This window comes from Chlorocebus sabaeus, chromosome 29 (assembly GCF_047675955.1).
Source record: "Chlorocebus sabaeus isolate Y175 chromosome 29, mChlSab1.0.hap1, whole genome shotgun sequence".
NCBI classification, from domain to species: Eukaryota; Metazoa; Chordata; class Mammalia; order Primates; family Cercopithecidae; genus Chlorocebus; species Chlorocebus sabaeus.
In genome coordinates this window covers 1,565,034-1,589,401 of record NC_132932.1, presented here as the reverse complement: position 1 = coordinate 1,589,401, position 24,368 = coordinate 1,565,034, and the positions used below count along the sequence as shown (strand labels likewise).

At 43.4% G+C, this 24,368-nt stretch overlaps 2 protein-coding genes and 1 non-coding gene across 5 annotated transcripts in view; 1 reads left to right on the top strand and 2 right to left on the bottom strand.

Moving 5' to 3' along the window:
• Window positions 1-208: 208 nt before the first annotated feature.
• LOC119620378 (small nucleolar RNA SNORD41) lies at window positions 209-277 on the bottom strand. Its single transcript, XR_005236911.1, has one exon. It is a non-coding gene; the product is annotated as a small nucleolar RNA SNORD41 (small nucleolar RNA).
• A 10,186-nt stretch (window positions 278-10,463) lies between these two features.
• On the top strand, window positions 10,464-16,542 carry OXA1L (OXA1L mitochondrial inner membrane insertase). Its single transcript, XM_007990777.3, has 10 exons — window positions 10,464-10,581; window positions 11,065-11,226; window positions 11,772-11,985; window positions 14,542-14,685; window positions 14,944-15,029; window positions 15,213-15,377; window positions 15,557-15,661; window positions 15,770-15,932; window positions 16,020-16,100; window positions 16,184-16,542. Exons 1-10 carry the CDS (start codon window positions 10,519-10,521, stop codon window positions 16,315-16,317), a joined length of 1,317 nt encoding a protein of 438 aa, XP_007988968.2. The 5' UTR covers window positions 10,464-10,518; the 3' UTR covers window positions 16,318-16,542.
• Window positions 16,543-17,951: 1,409 nt separating this feature from the next.
• The window catches only part of SLC7A7 (solute carrier family 7 member 7), a 45,700-nt gene continuing 39,283 nt past the window's right edge, over window positions 17,952-24,368 (bottom strand). For 2 of the 3 annotated variants that reach the window (XM_007990775.3, XM_007990776.3), the window contains 7 exons: window positions 23,435-23,579; window positions 20,880-21,003; window positions 20,523-20,626; window positions 20,149-20,245; window positions 19,069-19,218; window positions 18,662-18,845; window positions 18,284-18,445 (listed from right to left, as the gene is read on the bottom strand). In XM_007990775.3, coding sequence (XP_007988966.1) covers window positions 18,339-18,445; window positions 18,662-18,845; window positions 19,069-19,218; window positions 20,149-20,245; window positions 20,523-20,626; window positions 20,880-21,003; window positions 23,435-23,579 — 911 coding nt within the window. In that variant the 3' untranslated portion in view covers window positions 18,284-18,338. Of the gene's footprint in view, window positions 18,446-18,661; window positions 18,846-19,068; window positions 19,219-20,148; window positions 20,246-20,522; window positions 20,627-20,879; window positions 21,004-23,434; window positions 23,580-24,368 lie in introns of all 3 variants that reach the window. The other variant, XM_007990772.3, reaches the window with a different exon arrangement.

Here is a 24,368-nt window from a genome sequence, read left to right as displayed (position 1 = left end):
ATTATGAACATTTATATTTCATCATGGACATTTTACCACCTTGTTATCAAAAACATTTTTTGAAATGGCTACATATTGTTCTATTGAATGAATACAGCCTAAGTCATTTCTATTCCCCTATTGATTAAAATGTAGGTTGTTTCCATTTTTAATCATTTTATTTATTTTTCTTTATTTTTATACATTTTTGTCTTTTTTTGACTCACCTCAGGATCAGCCAGTACGAATACAAGAGAAATCAGTGTCACACAACAGTCAAAGGTGTCATCACTTCCCTCCAATTTTCATCTTTTTTGGTGTTTTTTTGGTGTGTTTTTGGGTTTGTTTGTTTGTTTTTTTGAGACAGAGTCTCCCTCTATTGCCCAGGCTGGAGTGCAGTGGTGTGATCTAGGCTCACCGCAACCTCCGCCTCCTGGGTTCAAGCAATTATCCTGTCTCAGCCTCCTGAGTAGCTGGGACTACAGGCACATGCCACCACACCCAGCTAATTTTTGTATTTTCAGTAGAGACGGGGTTTCACCATATTGGTCAGGCTGGTATCGAACTCCTGACCTCAGGTGATCCACCTGCCTCGGCCTCTCAAAGTGCTGGGATTGCAGGCATGAGCCACCACGTCTGGCCAATTTTCATCATTTTAAATAACACTGTAATTAACCTCTGTGAATATAACTGTGATTAATTTCCTACGTGGAAATCTTTATAAAGGAATTACAGGTTAAACTTTATTGCAGGCCAGTCTTCACAGTGTCCTCCACATACCCAACTCATCACTGCTTCCAGGCCTGCTGTCTTGCTCCCTCTGCCTGGAAGCACCAATCAAAATCTCACCAACACTCTTCCGTCATAAATGTCCCCTGACTGTTGTGACTCCATGTCAATTTCACCCTCACAGTTACCCTGTATTTTGTTACCTCAAATTTCATTGCACACTCTACTTAAAAGTACTTTAATCATGTCATGTATAGGTATTTTCTCCATATCTAGACTATAAATTCCTCAGGCTTTTTTTTTGGTATCCCGGATTATTAAACACAGTGCTGAAAATTTAACCAAATAATTAAAAACCCATGTTTTAAAATAAATATGTATTTGTTTAAAAGGAAGATTAAATAGAACTACTGGTATCATACTCTCTAACAAAAGTGGTTTTACATTCATTACAGAGTGATGTCTTAGAATGTTTGAAATTAAATATAATTTAGGAATATTAGCAATGGCAACAAAAGCCAAAATAGACAAATGGGATATAATTAAACTAAAGAGCTTCTGCACAGCAAAAGAAACCACCATCAGAGTGAACAGGCAACCTACAGAATGGGAGAAAATTTTGCAATCTACCCATCTGACAAAGGGCTAATATCCAGAATCCACAAAGAACTTAAACAAATTTACAAGAAAAAATCAACCCCATCAAAAAGTGGGCAAAGGATATGAACAGACACTTTTCAAAAGAAGACATTTATGCACCCAACAGACACATGAAAAAATGGTCATCATCACTGGTCATCAGAGAAATACAAATCAAAACCACAGCGAGATACCATCTCACACCAGTTAGAATGGCAATTATTACAAAGTCAGGAAACAACAGGTGCTAGAGAGGATGTGGAGAAATAGGAATGCTTTTACACTGTTGGTGTGAGTGTAAACTAGTTCAACCATTTTGGAAGACAGTGTGGCGATTCCTCAAGGATCTAGAACTAGAAATACCATTTGACCCAGTGATCCCATTACTGGGTATATACCCAAAGGATTATAAATCATGCTGCTATAAAGACACATGCACACAAATGTTTATTGTGGCACTATTCACATCCATCAATGACAGACTGGATTAAGAAAATGTGGCACATATACACCATGGAATACTATACAACCATAAAAAAGGATGACTTCATGTCCTTTGTAGCAACATGGATGAAGATGGAAACCATCATTCTCAGCAAACTATCACAAGGACAGAAAACCAAATACTGCATGTTCTCACTCACTCATAGGTGGAAATAGAACAATGAGAACACTTGGACACAGGGCGGGGAACATCACACACTGGGGCCTGTCTTGGAGTGGGAGGATGGGGGAGGAATAGCATTAGGAGAAATACCTAATGTAAATGACATGATGGGTTAATGGGTGCAGCAAACCAACAGGGCACATGTATACATATGTAACAAACCTGCACATTATGCACATGTACCCTAGAACTTAAAGTGTAATAATAAAGAAAAAAATAATATTAGGCCCCATGAGGGATAAATATTGACTTATGTGTATCTCTACTGCCTAGAATAGTACCAAATATATAATGGGCACTCGATAAATATTTTACAGAATAAATAAATGTTGAATGGATGAATGAACTTTTACATGGTACTGTAACAGGAATTATTTAATTGTAATGTAGCTAATTCCACTTCTTAAATAGCAAATCCCTAGAGATCGTATCTTTTAAAGGATTGCCTGATTAAGCACAAACAGCATTCTGCATAGGGAGAAATCATCCATGCATAATTAATGACTGAAAATTACACTTAGGTCTTTAATATGGAGATGTGATATTACAATGAAAACTCAGAGTCCCTTAAAAAAAAAAAAACAGTGTATTTTTGCAAAAGGCAATATTGTTTTCCTTTATTGTTCATTCTGCTTGGAATGCCATGCTATTTTCTTTATTTTTATCTTTCTTTCTCTGTATCTATTAATTAAGGCCAAGATTAAAAATGGTTTCCTCTATGAAACCATCCGTGACATATTCTTAGACATGATCTCTCTCATCAGAACTACCTAAGAACTTTATTCATTTCTCTCATAAAGCACCAAAGATTAAATGTCCACACCAGGTGAAAAAACAAAGTAATTATCCACAGAATAAGCTTTTTAAATTTTTTCACTCAAAATATATTAATAGAGACAAATGTACTATTTTGACAGGGCAGTGGCCTCTGTAAACTGTTTTTTTACTTATTAATAAAATTTATTCATGTATAACTTACATAAAATATGCCCATTTAAATGAATAGTTTGCTGAGTTTTGATAAATGTATTCACCTACGTAACCACCACAATAATCAAAATATAGATTATTTCTTTTTTTTTTTTTTTTGAGACAGAGTCTTGCTCTTGTCGCCCCAGCTGGAGTGCAAGGCACGATCTCAGCTCACTGCAACCTCTGCCTCCTGGGTTCAAGAAATTCTCCTGCCTCAGCCTCCCAAGTAGCTGGGATTACAGGTGCTTGCCACCATGCCCAGCTAATTTTTGTATTTTTAGTAGAGATAGGGTTTCGCCATGTTGGTCAGGCTGGTCTCAAACTCCTGACCTTGTGATCTGCCTGCCTCAGCCTCTCAAAGTGCTGGATTACAGGGGCGAGCCACTGTGCCCAGCCCTACATTTTTTTTAGAGATGAGATCTCACTATGTTGCCCAGGCTAGTCTTGAAGTCCTGGTCTTTTTTTTTTTTTTTTTTTTTTTTTTTTTTGAGATGGAGTTTCACTCCTGTTGCCCAGGCTGGAGTGCAATGGCGTGATCTTGGCTCATTGCAACCTCCATCTCCCGGGTTCAAGCAATTCTCCTGCCTCAGCCTCCCGAGTAGCTGGGATTACAGGCATGCGCCACCATGCCCGGCTAATTTTGTATTTTTAGTAGAGACGGGGTTTCTCCATGTTGGTCAGGCTGGTCTCAAACTCCCGACCTCCAGTGATCTGCCCACCTCAGTCTCCCAAAGTGCTGGGATTACAGGTGTGAGCCACCGTGCCCAGCCTCTTCTCTTATCTTTCTATTTCTTTTCTTATACTTACTTAAGGTCCAATTTGCTCTTTTCTTCTATCAAGATGGATGCTCATGTGATGTCAGCAAAATGGTGGACGACAAAGCCACCATTTGTCGGGTGGGATAATCCAACCATTTGGTGGGATAATCCAGGCTTTCATTATCCCACAGAAACTTCATAAAACAACCAGAAATTAGCTGAACTAACGTGTAAGAGCTCCAAAAAACAGTTAAAAGTTTACAGTAACCAAGTGAATGCCCACCTTCAAAATGTTGAGAAAGTTTTGTGGTGTTTTTATTTGCCCTTGCCCCCTCCTCCTCCCTGATGTGGCAGTGCTCTTAGTCTGGAAGAGGCAGCAGCCTAATTCCAAGTTCCCTCCCTTAAATGGAAGGGAGAAGAGCAAAGCTTTTCGCAAATTATTGTGTACATATGGGGGTTACCTGAAGGACTGGCCTCAGGTCTCAGAAAAGTGGTAGTCATTGCTCATGAAAGCTGCAAGGAGACTACAGACCCACTGACATATGGAGTAAAAGACTATGGGTGGATACATACAGTAGACCATCTAAGGCCCCAGTAGAAACTGCACTGAGACTCTTTAGGAAACAAGACATTCAAAAGCAGCCATGTATATGGGGAAATTGGGAAGTTACACATGCCCAGGTAAGACACTTGGTCAGAAAAGCCCTGAAAAGACCTTAAGCCTTCACCTCAGCTGATCCCTAGGCTCAAAGCAAGCCTCGCTCATTGTTGAAGAACTGTACCAGTATAGAGCCAATCTGCAAAGACTAGGGGAGTTAGCTGTTTTTTCAAATGTCTAATTTCCAACCAAAACTACAAAAATTACAAGGCATACAAAGAAACAGGAAAACATGGCACATTCAAAGGAGTAAAATTAATTGGCAGAAACCATTTCTGAGGACACCCAGACATTAGACTCACCAAACAAAGACTTTAAAACAATTATCTTAAATTTGCTCAAACAGCTAAAAGAAAACATGGACAAAAAACTAAAGGAAATCAGGAAAATGGTATATTAACAAAATTAGGATACCAAGGAAGGGACAAAAATTGTAAAAAGGAGCTAAACAGAAATTCTACAGCTGAAAGACACAATAACTGAAATGAAAATTCATTAGAGGAGCTCAAACACAGAAGAATCAGTGAACTTGAAAATAGGACAGTTGAAATTTTCAAATCTGAGGAGCAAAAAGAAAAATAAAGAAAAGTGGATAGGCCAAGTGAGGCGACTCATGCCTGTAATCCCAGCACTTTGGGAGGTCAAGGCGGGTGGATCACTTGAGGTCAGGAGTTCAAAAACAGCCTGGCCAACATGGCAAAATCTCATCTCTGCTAAAAATACAAAAATTAGCTGGGCATGGTGATGAGTGCCTGTAATCTCAACTACTCAGAAGGCTTAGGCAGGAAAATTGCTTGAACCTGGGAGGCAGAGGTTGCAGTGAGCCAAGATTGTGTCACTGCACTCTAGCCTGGGCAACACAGTAAGGCTCTATCCCCCCCCAAAAAAAAAGAAAAGAAAAGTTGACAGAGACAAAGGAACTTGTGGAATACCATTAAGTAGACCAACATATGCATTACAATTCCCAAAGAGGAGATAGAGAAAGGGGCAAAAGGATTATTTGAAGAAATGGCTGAAAACTTCCCAAATTTGATGAAAGACACTAATCTACAAATCCAAGAATCTCAATAAACTCCAAGTAAAATAAATCCAAAGAGACTCACACTGAGACACATTATAATCAAACTGTTGAAAGACAGAGAATCTTGACAGCAGCAAGAGAGAAGCAACTCATAATGTACAAGTGATCCTCAATAACACTATCAGCTGAAGTCCAATCACTCTGGGAAAAAAAAAAAAAAAAAAACTATTGGCCATTTTCTCAGCAGAAACCTTGGATGCCAGAAGGCAGTGGGATAATACATTTAAAGTGCAAAAAAAAAAAAAAAAAAAAAAAAAAAAACTGTCGAGACAGGCATGCTGGCTCACACCTGTAACCCCCAACACTTTGGGATGCACCATGGTAGCTGCATAGATCACTAGAGCCCAGGAGTTTGAGACCAGCCTGGGCAACATGGTAAAGCCCTATCTCTACAAAAAAAACACAAAAATTAGTTGCACATGTAGTCTCAGTTACTCAGGAGCCTGAGGCAGGAAGATCACTTGAACCTGGGAGGTCAAGGCTACGGTGAGCCATGATCATGCCACTGCACTCCAGTGTGGGCAACAGAGAGAGATCTTGTCTCTTTGAAAATATATATTTATATATATATGCGAAATCTACTCTGCCTGTTTTCCATAAAGGGAACAACAAAGCCTGGATGACAGCATATCTGTTTACCCTACAGTTCGCTGAATATTTTAAGCTCACTCTTGACACCTACCCCTCAGAAAAAAAGATTCCTATCAAAATATTATTGCAGGCTGGGCACAGTGGCTCATGCCTGTAATCACTAGATTACAGGCAACATTTAAGGAGACCAAGGCAGGAAAATCACTTGAGGCCAGGAGTTCGAGACCAGCCTAGGCAACACAGCAAGACTCAGTCTCCATTAAAAAAAAAAAAAAAATTACTGATCATTGATAGTGCACCTAGTCACCCTATAGCTCTGATCGAGATGTACAAGGAGATTAATGTTGTTTTCATGCCTGCTAACACAAAATATTTTCCATAGCCAGTGGATCAATAACTACTTTTGACTTTCAAGTCTATTATTTAAGAAATATATTTTGTAAAGCTATGGCGGCCATAGATAGCAATTCCTATGATGGATCTGGGCAAAGTAAATTGAAAACATTTTGGAAAGGATTCACCATCCTAGATGCCATTAAGAGCATTTGTGATTCATGGGAGGAGGTGAAAATATCAACATTAACAGGAGTTTAGAAGAAGTTGATTCCAACCTTCATGGTTGATGTTGAGGGGTCTAAGACTTCATGGAGGGATGTAACTGCAGATGTGGTAGAAATAGCAAGAGAACTAGAATTGGAGGTGGAACCTGAAGATGTGACTGAATTGCTACAATCTCCTGATAAAACTTTAACAGATGAGGAGTTGCTTCTTCTAGACAAAGAAAGTGGTTTCTTGAGAAGAAATCTACTCCTGGTGAAGATGCTATGAACATTGTTGAAATGACAACAAAAGATTTAAAATATCACATAAACTTAATTGACAAAGCAGCAGCAGGGTTTGAGAGGACTAACTCCAATTTTGAAAGAAATTCTACTGTGGGTAAAATCCTATCAAACAGCATCACATGCTATAGAGAAATCTTTCACGAAAGGTGCAGTCAATTGATGGAGCAAATTTCACTGTCTTATTTTAGGCCACCCCTACCTTCAGCAACCACCACCCTGATCAGTCAACCAACATCAAGGAAAAATATGACTTGCTGAAGGCTCAAATGATTATCAACATTTTTAAGTAATAAAATATTTTCAAATTAAGGTATGTACATTGTTTTTTAAACATGTTATTGCACACTTAAGAGACTGCAGTATAGGGTAAACATAACTTTTTCTTTTTTTTTTTTTTTTTTTTTGAGATGGAGTTTCACTCTTGTTGCCCAGGCTGGAGTGCAATGGCATGATCTTGGCTCACTGCAACCTCCACCTCCCAGGTTCAAGCAATTCTCCTGTCTCAACCTCCCAAGTAGCTGGGATTACAGATGCCCACCACCACCCTTGGCTAACTTTTATATTTTTAATAGAGATGGGTTTCACCATGTTGGCCAGGCTGGTCTCAAAGTCCTGACCTCACGTGATCCACTGGCCTTGGCCTCCCAAAGTGCTGGGATTACAGGCATGAGCCACCGCACCTGGCCACTTTTTTTTTTTTTTTCAGATGGAGTTTCGCTCTTGTTGCCCAGGCCAGAGTACAATGGCACGCTCTCGGCTCTCTGCAACCTCCGCCTCCCAGGTACAAGCAATTCTCCTGCCTCAGCCTCCCAAATAGCTGAGATTACAGGCATGCACACCAAGCCTGGCTAATTTTGTATTTTTAGTAGAGATGGGGTTTCTCCATGTTGGTCAGGCTGGTCTCAAACTCCCAACCTCAGGTGATCCACCCGCCTCAGCCTCCCAAAGTGGTGGGATTACAGGCATGAGCCACTGCACCTGGCCTAGTATTTTTTTTTTTTAAGACATGGCGTCTTACCATGTTACCCAGGTTGGTCTCAAACTCCTGAGCTCAAGCGATCCACCTGCCTCAGCCTCCCAAAGTGCTGAGATTACAGGCCTGAGCCACCACGCCCAGCCTAACATAACTCTTATATGCACTGCAAAACAAAAAACTCCCTGTGACTCACTTTGTTATGATATTGGCTTTATTGTAGTGGTCTGGAACCCAACCCATAGTATCTTCCAAGTTTGCCTGTACATTTCAGCTATCTATTATTGAACAACAAAGTACTCCAAAACTTAGTGGCTCAAAACCACAATAATTTTATTTATTTGCTTGTAATTTTGCAATGTGGGCTCAAATAGCCTTTCTTTGCTCCACATGGAGTCACCTGAGGTGGCTCCAATGGGCTGGAGAATCCACGTTTTAAATGGCCTTCTTCACGTGGCTGGCAAAAGCTGGTGTTGACTGCTGGCTGAGGGTTCAACTGAGGCTGTTAGCCCAAACCTCTGTTCTTCTTCAAGTGGTTGGTTGGGCTTTTCACAGGCAGTAAGTCTGAAAAGTCAAAATTCTAACACAGCAGCTGGCTTTCCCCTGAATGCAAAAGCAGAAGCTATCAGGCCTTCTTAAGGCATAGTCCCAAACTGGCATAACATCGCTTCCAATGCATTCTCCTATTGATTAAAGCAAGTTACAGGGCCAACCAGACTTAAGAGAATAGAACTCCTAAAGGTGCAAATATTGTGAAGCCTGGTTCATTTGGGGTCACCAAAGTAGCAGTGTACCACAAGATAGTCACCCTGCCAAGTGTTCTGTAGCTGTATATTTGTAATTACTTCTAATTATATTGAGTTTTAAAAGTAATCTCTAAAAAAAAATCAGTGTTTCCATATCAAAAATCTATTGATGTTTACAATAGCATACAACATATGCAAGTGTTAGCTCATACCACTAATTATTACTAAATCAGTATTATATTTCTTTGCCTCCTATTTTTGCCATATCTGTCAGGTACATTCATAATCGTCCCAAATTAGCAGTCACTGAAATAATTTCAGGTTATTGTATCTTTCTGAAGCTATAGTTTGTTGTTTAGAAAGTAATCTGCATATTGAGAGACTTTATAAGGGTTCAGATATAATCAACTCCACCTTTCTGAGCAGTAACTTTTTTCCCTGGAGATGAATGCTTACAGAACACCCAAGCAACAGATTTAGAGTATAAACAGTAAAGACCTTTAATTATCTTTTTTTTTCCTTTTTTTTTTTTTTTTTTTTTTGAGATGGAGTCTCACTCTGTCGCCCAGGCTGGAGTGCAGTGGCTCCACCTCGGCTCACTGCAACCTCCACCTCCTGGGTTCAAGCAATTCTCCTGCCTCAGCCTCCCTAGTAGCTGGGACTACAGGTACGCACCACTACGCCCGGTTAGTTATTTTGTTTTTTGTATTTTCAGTACAGACGGGATTTCACCATGTTGGCCAGGCTGGTCGCAATCTCTTGACCTAGTGATCCACCAGCCTTGGCCTCCCAAAGTGATGAGATTACAGGTGTGAGCCACTGCACCCTGCCAAGACCTTTAATTACCTTACACAACAAAGTCTGGAGATAGACGGTTCTAAGCATGGTACAGCAGCTCAATGATATCAAGTATTTGGGTGTTTTCTATCTTTGCCCTCAACCATCTTCAGCACGTGAGTTTTTTTTTTTTTTTTTTTTTGAGATGGAGTCTCACTCTATCGCCAGGGTGGAGTGCAGTGGCACAATACCGGCTCACTGCAACCTCTGCCTCCCGGGTTCAAGTGATTCTCCTGCCTCAGCCTCCCAAGTAGCTGGGATTACAGGCGCCCGCCACCATGCTCAGCTAATTTTTGTATTTTTAGTAGAGATGGGGTTTCACCATGTTGGCCAGGATAGTCTCGATCTCTTGACCTCGTGATCCACCCGCCTCGGCCTCCCAAAGTGCTGGGATTACAGGCCTGAGCCACCGCGCCCGGCCTGCACGTGAGCTTTTCATCTCGAAACTTATCCCCTCATGGTCAGTCCTCACACCACCCCACTTACAGAAGGAAAAATGGAAAGGTGAAGTCTCCTCTGGAAGCTTTGTCTTTTTATCTGGGAGGAAAATATTTCCCAGCGGCTGCCTTCTCTTCATTTCTGTCAGACTCTAGACTACCCTCAAATTTCATTGGACCTGCGATTACAATTCACCTAGCAATAAGAATCAAAAGAATCGAACATCATTGAGTGGGAAAAATCCTCTGCAAGTACAGCCAAGACTTTTCTGAGGCTATTTTTAAACTGACGAATCAGAGGACAATCGCGACATTAGAGGAAAATTACCCAGGTTTACGCCATCACAAACGATGATAGCTTACGATGATAGCTAACCTGGCTCTTCCACTTCCTTTCAATCTCCAGAAAAGGCTCTCTGCGTGCTCATGGTCACGCGGCTTTTCAGATTTTTACCCACTTCAAATATGGCCGCCAAGCTCCGTTCTCTTTTACCACCTGGTCTACAGCAACAACTCTGGCTTCATGCCCGCTTCCAAAAGTGCTTCCTCTCGCGGGATTGTGGTTCTTAGTGCGCAGGCGCAAAAGTAAGTCCTCTTCCGGACAAAATGGCGATGGGACTGATGTGCGGACGCCGGGAGGTTCTGCGCCTGCTACAGTCCGGGCGTCAGGTAAGGATGCCCCGGGGCTGAGCACCGGGATGCTGCGCTGACCCAGTGAACCAAGCCCCAGGACAGCTCGTGCTAGGGATATGAGCAGACGCTGACCCGCTCACCCGGACCTGAATGTCATGACCTCGGGTCTTGTGAGGACGCGCTAGGGTTAGTCCCCAACACTGTGGGCCCAGCAGCCCGGTGTCAGCTTCTGGAATTGGCTTCGCCCCTGGCGAGAGCACCTCGGCCTAGTTCTCAGGGCCACCCGATGCGGGTCTACGATAACTGAGATGTGGCGAACCAGGATTCAAGCTTTGCTCTGCAGGCATCACCAGCTGCATGCCTTCGGGCTAGCGGTCTGAGCGCGGTGATAGCAATGTCTGTACCTGTAGTGGCCGGGCTGCTTGCTTTTTGGGAAGTTAGCATAATGAATCCCCTTTGCCCCCACGCGAGGACTTCTGCTCCCGGTAAAGGGGCTCCATCATCCTTTTACACGCTTAGGTCCACAGCGTCACAGTGCCCTCGCAATGGCTCGGGAAACCGCTGACCGCACGGCTCCTATTCCCAGCAGCCCCGTGCTGCTGTCGCCCACACTACCTCTTCCTTGCGGCTTCCGGCCCCCGCAGCCTCAGTACCTCTGCCATCTCGTTTGCAGAAGTCCAGGTAAGAGGCCTTTCGTTCCTGCAATATTAGGAGTGGTGTTTCCCGGTTGGTTTCATATTCTGTTTTGTTTGGGAGCAGGGGGAATATGAAGCAGAGTTGTTGTCCACGCTCCACACAGCTCTCCAAAATGGTAGCATCTCTGCTTGGGATGAATTTTCAATTCAGTGGGGAAATGATTGGAAGTACAACAGGAGAGATGTTATATTTGGTTTTCTGAGCTGTTTTAAAGAAAAGTAATTGTTTCATGTTAATATATGGTAAAAATCATAATAGTGATATTCAAATGGCTGAAGTTTGGGAAACAGTGGTAAAAGAAATAACTTCCCAGCATGAAGGGAAGTCATGGACTCTTACTCAAAGTAACTTCTCTTCCTACCTATTGATAAAAATGAGATGTCCTTTTTAAGCTTGAATTCTACGTACACTAGGGTAACCTGGAAGAACAAGAAGTAGAGAGAACAGAACCCAGTACTGGTTATTTTGAGAAGGTCTCACTTTCTATGTGTTCAATACTGAATAAATATACAAGGCTTTCTTTCACACAGGTTCAGGCCCCTCCTGTTGTTCCTGCAACTCCCTCACCCGCAGCGGTACCTGAGGTGGCTTCTGGAGAGACTGCAGATGTAGTCCAAGCTGCTGCAGAGCAGAGCTTCGCTGAACTGGGGCTGGGGTCATACACCCCAGTGGGACTGATCCAGAATTTACTGGAATTTATGCATGTTGACCTGGGCCTACCTTGGTGGGGGGCCATTGCTGCATGTAAGGGGAATATACCCTATACCTGGGTTAGGGATAGAACCTCATAGATGGCAGTTATTTGAATGGATTCAGGAAGTAGTTGCAGAAGCTCTGGGATCAGAAGAGCAGATGATTTCAAATGAGCCATAGAGGCACATGATACCTAGATGCAGTCTACCTATATTTCTTAAAGAGCATTATAAAACCACCAGATCGTCTGGGATTCAAGAAGTATAGATATTTGAATACAAACATGGGGTTAGAGTCAGGGGACCGTATTAACAGTCATGAAGCTGTCCTGGTTTAGAAGAACAGAGGTTCAAGTCAGGCACTTAAACCCCCAAATTGGGAAGCCACTCGCATTGCTTTTGTAAAGGCTGAAACTGTGCTTTGAATTATGTGTCTGTCTGCCACCTTGCTCCATCAGTGATCTCTTCTCTCCCCTGTGTCTTCAACGTTTCCCTCCTTATTGCCCTACCCTGCACATGTAAACATGCTCAAGCATACCCATGTGTTACTTGGGGGGAAATTTCTTCCCTTCATCCTTAGTTCCCCTTCACCTACTACCCTATCTTTCTTCTTCCTTTCATGGCTGTTATTTATTTGTTTTGTTATTTGTGGATACCTAGTAGGTGTATATATTGATGGGCTACATGAGATGTTTTGATACAGGCCTGCAAGGTGTAATAATCACATTATGGAGAATGAGATATCCATCTCCTCAAGCACTTATCCTTTAAGTTACAAAGAATCCAATTACACTTTATATTTTATTTTATTTTATTTTTTTAAACAGAGTTTTGCTCTGTCACCCAGGCCGGAGTGCAGTGGCCCAATCTTGGCTCACTGCAACCTCCACCTCCCAGGTTCAAGTGATTCTCATGTTTTAGCCTCCCAAGTAGCTGGGACTACAGGTGTACCACCACACCTGGCTAATTTTTACATTCTTTATTTTAAAATATACAATTATTACTGATTATAGTCACCCTGTTGTGCTATCAAATAGTAGATCTTATTCTTTCTAACTAATTTTTTTTTAACCCATTAATTATTCCCAACCCTGACTACCCTTCCCAGCCTCTGGTAACCTTCCTTCTACTCTCTGCCCATGATTTCATTTGTTTTGATTTTTAGATCCCACAAATAAGTGAGAACATGGTGATGTTCGTCTTTCTGTGCCTGCCTTATTTCACTTAGCATAGTGATCTCCAGTTCCATCCACGTTGACTGGGTTTCGTTCTTTTGATAGCTATTACTTAAAAGATTGCTCTGTATCCAGTGAGCCTACTTCTTTCCATTTACTCTCTCAGCCATCTGGCTTTTACTCATATCACCTCATTTGAACTGCCAGTAACGTAATTGCTAAATCCACTTTTATTATACTTGGTCTTTCTGCATTAGGCACTTTAGACCTTAAAATCAATCCTTTCCCAGGCGTGGTGGCTCATGCCTGTAATCCCAGCACTTTGGGAGGCCAAGGCAGGAAGATTACAAGGTCAGGAGTTTGAGACCAGCCTGGCCAATATTGTGAAACCCCATCTCTACTAGAAATACAAAAATTAGCGAGGTGTGGTGGCGGGCGCCTGTAGTCCCAGCTACTCGGGAGGCTGAGGCAGGAGAATCGCTTGAACCTGGGAAGCAGAGGTTGAAGTGAGCCAAGATTGCGCCACTGCACTCCAGCCTGAGCGACAGAGCAATAGAACGAGACTCTGTTCAAAAAAAATAAAAAATAAAGTCAATCCTTTGGCTTTTATGATAACCTTTCCTGATTTTTCTCCCTGTCTTTCTGACCATACTTTTGCATCTCCAAATTATCCTACCTACCCGTTCAGTGCCAGTAGTCTGGGTTTTATCCTTAGCTCCCTTCTCTTTCTACTCCACATCATTCATCATAATGTTGATAAAGCCTAAACCTATAACCTAGTCTCATATTTGACATCACCATGTTCTCACTTATTTGTGGGATCTAAAAATCAAAACGAATGACCAGGAAAAATGAAGTGTGAGAAAAGAAATATGAAGGAGCTAAAGCAGTAGGCCATCAGATTATTTCCTACTCCAGGGATTTCTAGAACAATGGCTTTCAAACTTCCTTCCTGGAAGCCCCAGAGTTTTGTAAAGGGACCTCTGAGCAAGGTGAAGGCTGCCACATAAACAATCCTGTGGCCAGGCTTTTTGTTTGCTCAGGGCAGCATTTTTTTTTTTTTTTTTTTTTTTTTTTTTGTACATTGGGGCTACATGTACAGTTTGATGGAGCAGGCAGGCTCTTTTAATCACAGAAAAGTTTGGAAGCTATTGATCTAGAAAAGTGCTCCTGTCACTTTTTTGTTTGAGGAAACAGGATTCCTAATCATCTGCTTAGAGAAGTTAATGCCATACTTTTGTGATGCCGAATCAGAGAACTGAGCCTTAAAGCAACTAATTCATGCCCCTGACCCTAATTCTGGGCCTCTTAGGCATAAGTCACAGAATGGACAAGGCAAGAATAAGACCCTTTCAATAAGGACCTAAAAACCTTCAACCTTCTAGCTGCAGAACTGCTTTAATTTCACTCCAATCCTAGTTTGTATTTTCCAGGTACAGTCTTTGCCCGCTGCCTCATTTTTCCTCTCATCGTGATGGGCCAGCGAGAGGCAGCCAAGATCCACAATCACTTGCCAGAGATCCAGAAGTTTTCCAGTCGTATCAGAGAGGCCAAGTTGGCGGGAGACGATATTGAGTGTGAGTCAGCTGCAGAATGACCATGGGAGAGGACCACATTTGCACTTTTCCTTACATTCTGCTGGGGGAAAGGAACAATGTGAATCAGAAGTTGCCACAGTCGGGAAAGTTCTAAAGATTTATCTGTTTCTTGGGCCTAATGCTCCCAAGGACTGGCCAGGGTTGGTTAGAAATTTCACAAGCCAGGTAGATGATGAGGATGTTCACCTCCACTGATGTAACTGTTACCCCAACCATTAATTTCCTCTCACCTCACAGTTTACAAGGCTTCCTCGGAGATGGCATTTTACCAGAAAAAACATGGTATTAAACTCTTTAAACCTCTCATTCTTCCTCTGACTCAGGTGAGCAAAAACATTTCCTTCCTTATTTCATCCTGTACCCATCAAATTTCCTCTCTGTGTTTGATGTGCCCCAGGCCCCCCAAAAAAACAGGTGGTGGTGGCTTATACATGGCTTTCAGTAGTGGGGTGATGAAAATGTTTCCTCTGGTAAAGCATGCTGACACTGTTTATCTTGTGTAATAGGCCCCAGTCTTCCTCTCCTTCTTCATTGCTTTGAGAGAGATGGCCAACCTTCCTGTGGCCAGCCTGCAGACAGGTGGCCTCTGGTGGTTCCAGGATCTCACGGTATCCGATCCCACCTACGTGTTACCACTGGTAGTCACTGCTACAATGTGGGCTGTCCTTGAGGTAAGCCCAGATTGGCCAAGTGCCAGGCCTGCAAAGTGAACTGGGATTGGAGGGTAAAGTAATTGTACAGAATGGTCATCCTTCACTTGCTGGAGAAAGAGTTGATGGGTAAGAGATTAGAGACAGGTTCACTGAAACTGACAGCTTTCCTGACTTTTCTACCCCACTTCTTTTGGCAGCTAGGTGCTGAGACAGGTGTGCAAAGTTCTGACCTTCAGTGGATGAGAAATGTGATCAGAGTGATGCCCCTGATAGCCTTGCCCATAACCATGCATTTCCCCACGGTATGTAATGCCTTATGGGCTGGCTCCAAGGCCTTCTGCCTAGCCTAGCCACCTAGCAAGCTGACCAGGGATACAGCTTCTGAGTCCCCTCTCTGTATTCTCACCCAGGCAGTGTTTATATACTGGCTGTCCTCCAATTTGTTTTCCCTGGGCCAAGTATCCTGTCTCCGGATTCCAGCAGTACGCACTGTACTTAAAATCCCCCAGCGTGTTGTACATGACCCTGACAAATTACCTCCACGGGAAGGCTTCCTAGAGAGCTTCAAAAAAGGTAAGGGCTCGTCCTCTGTGAAACAGGACTAGGGAGAGGGGTCTACAAATAGGAATGCAAGTGACTCTCTTGCTCCTCTTTACACAGGCTGGAAAAATGCTGAAATGACACGTCAGCTGCGAGAGCGTGAACAACGCATGCAGAATCACTTGGAGCTAGCAGCCAGGGGTAAATAGTCCTTTCAGGCCAAAATTCTGTCTTTTGTTTCTTCTTTCTGTTCTTTTGAGATTTGTTTTCTCTTCTCCCCTCAGGTCCCTTACGACAGACCTTTACCCACAACCCTCTCCTACAACCTGGAAATAATAACCCTCCCAACATCCCTAGCAGCAGCAGCAGCAGCAGCAAACCAAAGTCAAAGTATCCCTGGCGCGACACGCTTGGCTGACTTATGTTCCGTGCGCATTCTGGCACGAACTCTGTCTCTTCAAAGACTCATCCTCAAAACAAGACTTGGCATTGTGTCCTTACCCCAGTCCTAGGAACTGTGGCACACAGAGATGTTCATTTTAAAAACAATTTCACGAAACACTCTTACACTCATGTTTATAAGAGAGCACTGGGTAGCCAAGTGATCTTCCCATTCACAGAGTTAGTAAACCTCTGTACTACATGCTGCTTCCTGATACTTATTGAACAGGGAAATGAGTGTGTGCTTCAGAAAACTGAAGAATACCCAGGACTTTGGGAGGCTGAGGCGGGCGGATCACCTGAGGTCAGGAGTTTGAGACCAGCCTGGCCAACGTGGGGAAACCTCATCTCTACTAAAAACACAAAAATAGCCACACGTGGTGGCACACACCTATTGTCCCAGCTACTCGGGAGGCTGAGGCAGGAGAATTGCTTGAACCTGTGAGGTGGAGGTTGCAGTGAGCCAAGATTGCGCCACTGCACTCCAGCCTGGGCAACAGAGGGAGACTCTGTCTCAAGAAAAAGAAAACCGAAGAATAGAGTGGGTCATGATTGCTTTTGCTGGCCCATGGCATTGGAAAATTAATGTTTTAACCTGGCATTAAGGGTTTAAACTTCCACCCAGGCACAGTGGCTCACGCCTGTAATCCCAGCACTTTGGGAGGCTGAGACGGGCAGATGGCCTGAGGTCAGGAGTTTGAGACCAGCCTGGCCAACATAGTGAAACCCTGTCTCTACTAAAAATACAAAAATTAGCCAGTCGTGGTGGTACACGTCTGTAGTTCCAGCTACTTGGGCAGTTGAGGCAGGAGAATCACTTGAACCTCGGAGGCAGAGGTTGCAGTGAACCAAGATCAAGCCATTGCACTCCATCCTGGGCAACAGAGTAAGACTCTGTTTCAAAAAAAAAAAGAAAGTTTAAACTTCCAACCCATACATGTGTTGTTCTATCCACATTTGGATTGCAGTCTAGAGGTGTGGCTGATAAGTTGAATGTTGAGATTGTATCTAAATATAATAACTGCATTTCTTGATTCCAAGATTACTTTAAAAATTTCAAGAAGTAGATGTATGCAAATTCTTAGTGATAATTAAGAATGAAAGTTCCAGGCTGGGCAAAGTGGCTAACACCTATAATCTCAGCACTTTGGGAGGCTGAGGTGGGTGAATCACTTGAGTCCAGGAATTCGAGACCAGCCTGGGCAACATGGCGAGACCTTGTCTCTGCTAAACAAAGTTAGCTGAGCATGGTGGTGCTTGCCCATAGTCCCAGCTACCTGGGAGGCTGAGGTGGGAGGATAGCTTAAGCCCAGGAGGTTGAGGCTGCAGTGAGCCAAGATCATGCTGCTATACTCCAGCCTTGGCCACAGAGCAAGATCCTGTCTCAAAAAGGAAGTTCATGTCATTTTTATGTAACAATCCAACATTTCACTAGAGCAGTTGAAGTGTTCTGTTGTCTGCTTTTGTATAGAGCCTGGTTTATCAGCCTTCAGCAGCTAGCTTGAGAGAGAAAAGATGGATCTACTTTCAAGCATAAGATTGTTTTTAGTCTTTGTGTTTCTAGGCTAATGGGAGCTGTCCTAGAGATACTATATAAAGTGAAGTCACTCAGACTTTAGGAACATAACTTTTTATTGTCATCCAGCACCTGTGATAGTTTGATGTCTCTCTAAAGGAGACAATTGGAGGATTGTGGGCCCTTTTAAAAGAAAAGAGGAGTAGGTAGGCGCACTCAGGTGCTTTTAAAACCACCAAGCCCACACCTGACATGCTCCTCTCCCCAGTCTCCTCTATTGTCTGCTTTAAAAGTCTGGTACTGTATGTAGCAAAACAAATAAATTACTTTTCATTCCAAAAAGTAAGTTCAAAGGTTGAAGCTGCCTAGGCCAGGCTTCTGGACAGGTGCCTCCAAAGAAGTGAGCTTTCCTTTTCAACTTCCTCAGCTCTAGCCAGTAGACCAGAAACCCCTGCTTTCCACATCAGGATTCCAGATGGTGTTTAGTTAGACTTGGGATCCCGTTGCTTGGGCATCTCTCCTCCATCTTCCAAATCCATTTCTGCAGCAACTGACATACACAGGACCTGGAGGTACCTTGTGGCAGACCCTACAAAGAAAACTTTGAGTTGGAATTGAGAAGAGGTCAGCTGGGCTGAGTTCAAGTGTCATTGAATGGAACTGGGCCTGAGGGGAGTGATGCCATTAAGCCGAAGGGTTCATAAGAAGGGGCTATGGCAAAAATGTCTTTGGAGGCAAGATTTACAGAAAAAGGCAAAAACCAAGCTCTACAATAGCTGAGCTGATTTAAGGATGCAATGCTTACCCACGATCCTTCGGAGGTAAAGAGGTCGCTTATGTTCTGGCACTCTGATGATGAGGAAGTAAAAGGGCAGGCCTGAGAGGGCAATGGCAATGCCGATGAGGGAGTTGATGGTATCACTGTAAAGTGGAACAGCCACCAGGAAGATGGTGCAGAGGCAGAAGACAATCGGGAAGAAAACGCTGAGCTGAGGGCACAGGAAACACAACTGGGGTGGACCACTCAGGATTCTTGACAGCTAAAATAACTGATTAGCGCACTGAGCCTTCTTTCTATGCCTTTAATTTCAACACGGTACTAACCACCAAGTCCCAGGCAAAGGTTTCTAAATGAAGTGTCTTGTAATAGTCCCCTGTAGCAGCAACTCTAGCTGTTTCAGATGGAGGAGAGGTAGGATGGAGTTGCCATACCTTGAGGGGACGAGGTCGATCAGGCTCCTTCCAGCGCAGATAAAGCTGACCCACAATAGAAAGCCCCACAAAGAACCAGTAGCTGAAGCTGTAGTAGTTAATGAGCTGGAAGATGTCTTCCACGCACAAGTAGATCAATGCCATGATACCCTGTAAGTGTGAGCCCAAGTCAGCTCTTCTCAGGGCCTTTGTTACTCCAAAGGCTTTTCACTCCCTTTATACCTCCCAAATCCATCCCCTGTCGATCCTCAGAGTCTCCTGGTCCTCTTCTGTTTTTAATCCCTTTAACACTCTAGTTTCAATACCTTATCCCCTCTGTTACAAGTCAGTAGTCTCAACTGGTTTTTCAACCCATTCTTCAAGCTAACCCTGTATAAAGCAAGCTTGAAACAATCCCTCAAAAGTCTTGCATAGGACCATTTCCATAATGGCTCCAACCTACATTATCCAGCTCTTATCTCCTCCTGCATGTTGAATATCCCGATTCTGAAAATCCAAAATGCTCCACTGTCAAGTCAACACTCAAAAAGTTTCAGATTTTTAGAGCATTGCAGATTTTGGATATTCAACCTCTATTAAAACCCATACTGCTTTGCCACAGGATTTTCTGATATTATTTCTCCTACCTAAAGCCCATCTCTACCATTTGCAACCCTAGCCATCAAGATGCACCTTTTTTTTTTTTTTTTTCTGAGAACATTTTGGTGGATTTTAAGACACATACACTTCTAGAAGTAATTCTTCATTCACCCTCTCCTCCCATGGAAGTGATCATTTCTTAAACACCGTATCACTCACTATCTGTCATGGCAATCAATCATTACAGTGTATTCCATGTACTTTATGGCTCCTCTTAGAGCAGAGGTGTACCATTCCTTAAAGCATTTGGATTTTCCCTGTAGTGCCTGTAGCGGTTGGCATAGTGCCTTGCCCATGGTCTGAACATTCTGATCCACCAATAGTTTTTCTATTGGAATTTCTTTTAGAGCTTTCAGGAAGCTAGAACAGTCGCTTCTGCTGTTACTAAAGTTTCCCCCCACCCCCCCAATCATTTTCAGTCTCATCCTTGAGCTGACTTACGTTGAACAGCAGAGAAGGCACTGGTGTGAACCGCTCAACATGGATCATGCAGATGGCATCAGGGAGATGGCCTTCTCTTGAGCCCACAAAGAAAAGCCTATGTCAGGTAAGATAGGAGAAGCTGAGAAAATTGGTGGACACGATGCAGCCTGGTTCACCTGCCACATGGCCCTCCCTCTCTGCCATCCCTTCCTTCAAAAGTGTTTGGATAATATAGGCTGGAGCTCAGTATTAAGATTAATGACAACTGCAGGCTTCTGCTAGAAACAAGAAGAAAGAGGTTATGGTATCAGTGGGAAAACAGGTAATCAAAGTCCAGGTCCTGTAAGTTCTACCGTCCACTGCCATAGCCCTTCAAAAGATGCCACTCTTACCTAGAAGCAGCCACAATGGAGGCATTGAGGCCACCAAAACAGGATAATGCAACTGACAGTGGAATTATCCAGTTAAATATTCCAAATATCTGATCTGCAAAAGTCTAAGGGAAAAGAATGGAAGAGTCATTAGCAGGATCTAAAAGGGATGAAAGACATGGATGGGCATGTGCCAGATTCCCCTTATTAGGACTCCAACTCTTCTTCCACAGTGGGGGTCACAGGACCTTCTTGCAAGCCCCATATTCGAAATGAACTCCTTTCAAGGCCATCTACCCCCTTTCCAGGACTTTCAAGAGCCAGAATATACCCAGTACCCCACAAGTCACCCTCAACCTGCTAGTGAAAATCCTTTACCACAGCAACAGCATCACTGGCCAAGATGTCTCTCATGTCTAGCACAGTATAATAGGCCACATTGGTCAAGATATAGATGATGGTGACAATGGGCATGGAGATGCCAATGGAGAGGGGCAGGTTCCTACAGCCAAATAGAATAAAATACACATTAGTCCCACAGTCATATCCCTATCTCTCCTTTAATCCTTAGACTCTCCCTGCCACACCAGTCTTTCCAGGGATGGAGACTCTTGCTACGTTTCCTCAATGCATTTGTCTTTGATGGTGCCCTGGATAGTGGCTGAAGCTCTGAACTAAACACTTAAGAACTAAAGAACATTAGGGGAAAGGAATATCATATTAGGAGATAGGACTGTGCAGCTGGGATCAGTGGCTCATGCCCGTAGTACCAACACTTTGGGAGGCTAAGGTGGGCAGATGGCTTGAGTCCAGGAGTTGGAGACCACCCTGGGCAACATGGCAAAACCCTGTCTGTACAAAAAACTAGCCAAGCAGCCGGGCGTGGTGGCTCACGCCTGTAATCCCAGCAGTTTGGGAGGCCGAGGCAAGTGGATCACCTGAGGTCAGGAGTTTAAGACCAGCCTGGCCAACATGGCAAAACCCTGTCTCTACTAAAAATATAAATAATTAGCTGGGCATGGTGGCACGCACCTGTAGTCCCCAGCTACTTGGGAGGCTGAGGTACGAGAATCACTTGAACTCAGGAGGTGGAGGTTGTGGTAAGCCAAAATTGTGTCATTGCACTCCAGCCTGGGTAACAGTGAGACTCTGTCTCAAAAAACAAAACAAAAAATTAGCCAAGCATGGTGGCGCATGCCTGTAATCCCAGCTACTTGGGAGGCTGAGGTGGAAGGATCACTTGAGCCCGAGGAGGTCAAGGCTGCAGTGAACCATGACTGGGCCACTGCACTCCAGCCTGGGCAAGGCAGTCAGACCCTGTCTGGAAAAAAAAAAAAAAAAAGGATTAACAAAGAGTGTCCCAGCATAATAATGCACAGGAAAATGGGAGGTTATTTTGTTTTATACTCCAAAGATCTTTTAGTGTCAGGATTCCATCTCTAAGATTATCAACATTGGCAATTTTGCCTCAAGGTTTAGAAATATAAAAGGAAATTATGGAGGCAAATTGTGAAATTTAACATCTTCAGAGATAGGCCTTCAGTAGGAAGAGAAGTGTGTGTATCTGACAAGCAAGCTGGAAGATATGTCTGCCCACCCCTTCCTCAGTTTGAGAACCTCAGGAGCCATCCTAACTGGTGGGCAAAAGAAAGATGCAAAGAGCTCTCGAGGTCCCTGTAGCCCAATAAAGCCATGAACTTTATAAACATCCTTAACAGTAAGGCTGCCCAAAAGAAGCACAAAGTGGGGCAAATACTCTGCAAATACAGAGTCATGCAGCTTCTGTCCAGTAGGTGGAAGCACCACCCAGGCCTTCATCCTGCTTCTGTTATCTCTGCTCCCACAGCGTTACCACTAGTTGTGTACCAAGAGTGCTCTTCTGTTTCTCAAGCCAAAAGGAGTTTATTGGTATAAGAATTGTGATTCTTTTGACTTAAACATTTACAGAGAGCTGGACACGGTGGCTCACGCCTGTAATCCCAGCACGTTGGGAGGCTAAGGCAGGCGGATCACCTGAAGTCAGGAGTTCGAGACCAGCGTGGCCAACATGGTGAAACCCCATCTTGACTAAAAATACAAAAATTAGCCAGGTGTGGTAGCAGGCGCCTGTAATTCCAGCTATTTGGGAGGTTGAGGCAGGAGAATCACTTGAACCTGGGAGGCAGAGGTTGCAATGAGCCAAGATTGCGCCATTATACTCCAGCATAGAAAATAGGGCAAGACTCTCTCTTAAAAAACTCCATTCCCTGGCAAATCTTAGTTCCCAGAATCATAGAATTTTAGAGCCAAGAAAGGCCATGGAGATCACAGAATTTAACCCCCTCAATTACAGATAAGGAAGCAGACAAAGAGATGGCCGGGCAACTCCCTCAAGGTCAGCCCACAAGTCAGTGGAAAGACAAACTCTAGGTCCTTGTCTTCCTATCCAGTGCTCTTTTCACTCTATATATAGACTACAGAGCAATAATGGTGGGGTGACTTAATTGAATGACTGAAACTATACCACAATGTCAATATGAATTTAGGAAACAAGGAAGGGATCAGAGGGAAACATAGGAATGTTTCTGGACGTCTATATCCCAAAGCTATGTATGTGGGGATAAGGGTGGATGAAATATCTATCAAGGAAAATCTGTTTTAAAAACATACATAAGCATATAATACAACCTGCTTTAATTAATGTAGAAATTAATGAACAAATGTAAAAATGCCTTTAAAAAAATTTACAAAGCATACATGAGAAAGTTCATATTTTAGCCCTGTTACTATGATCATAGACAAGTTACTTCTCTGAGCCTCAGGCCTCTCATCTATTAAAATGAGGCTGATAAAATTAACCTCATAGGTGGTTGTGGTATGCTGTCTGTCACAGAGTAGTAGCTCATTAAATGATGGCTATCATTGCTATGGAAAATTGGTGGTGCAGTACCTACCTCTCAGGATTCTTGATCTCTTCAGTGACATAGTTGAGAGTGTCCCAGCCTGAGTATGAGAACAGAGCTGAGTACAGTGCCAGGGCAATGTCACCCACTGCATATGATGAACCCTCAAAGGAATTCTCAAAATGAGTGGAGGCTCCTGGAACCCAAGAACATTGGAAGGCAGGGGATTAGTGGCTTATTCTCCCACTTCACGATGATCAAGTAAAGGACTGAGAGAATATGGTAATATAATAGCAGGTAAGTGGCCTACAACACCTTTGGCAGCAAGAGTACCAGTAAGGGAACAGGAAACAGTAGAGAGACGTCTACAGAGATAGATCAGAATGCCCTGCATCCTAATGACATAGATGGGGATCTTGACAGGAAGGGTCCAGGGTAGATTTCTAGGATAAGAAACCACCATAGAGCAGAAAGGCTGGAGAATAGAAACAATGCAGTTCTGCTCTGCTCTGCAGGCTGCCTGATTCCTGCCTCCTATCGCAATCTGCCAAAGCCAGCTCCCAGGGCATGGCTGTCAACCCTTTTGCCAAGATCAGCCTCCTCTGGGAGGCAGTGTGAATGAAAGTTAAAGGACAGACTTTGGGTCAATTGTCCTGGATACAAATTTCAGCTCCTCTACTTGCCGGTAGCAACTTGGGCAAGATATTTAATTATTTTTTTTTCTTTTTTTTTTTTTTTTTTTTTTTTTTTTGAGACGGAGTCTTGCTCTGTAGCCTGGACTGGAGTGCAGTGACCAGATCTCGGCTCACTGCAAGCTCCGCCTCCCGGGTTCACGCCATTCTCCTGCCTCAGCCTCCGGAGTAGCTGGGACTACAGGCGCCCGCCACCTCGCCCGGCTAGTTTTTTGTATTTTTAGTAGAGACGGGGTTTCACCGTGTTAGCCAGGATGGTCTCGATCTCCTGACCTCGTGATCCGCCCGTCTCG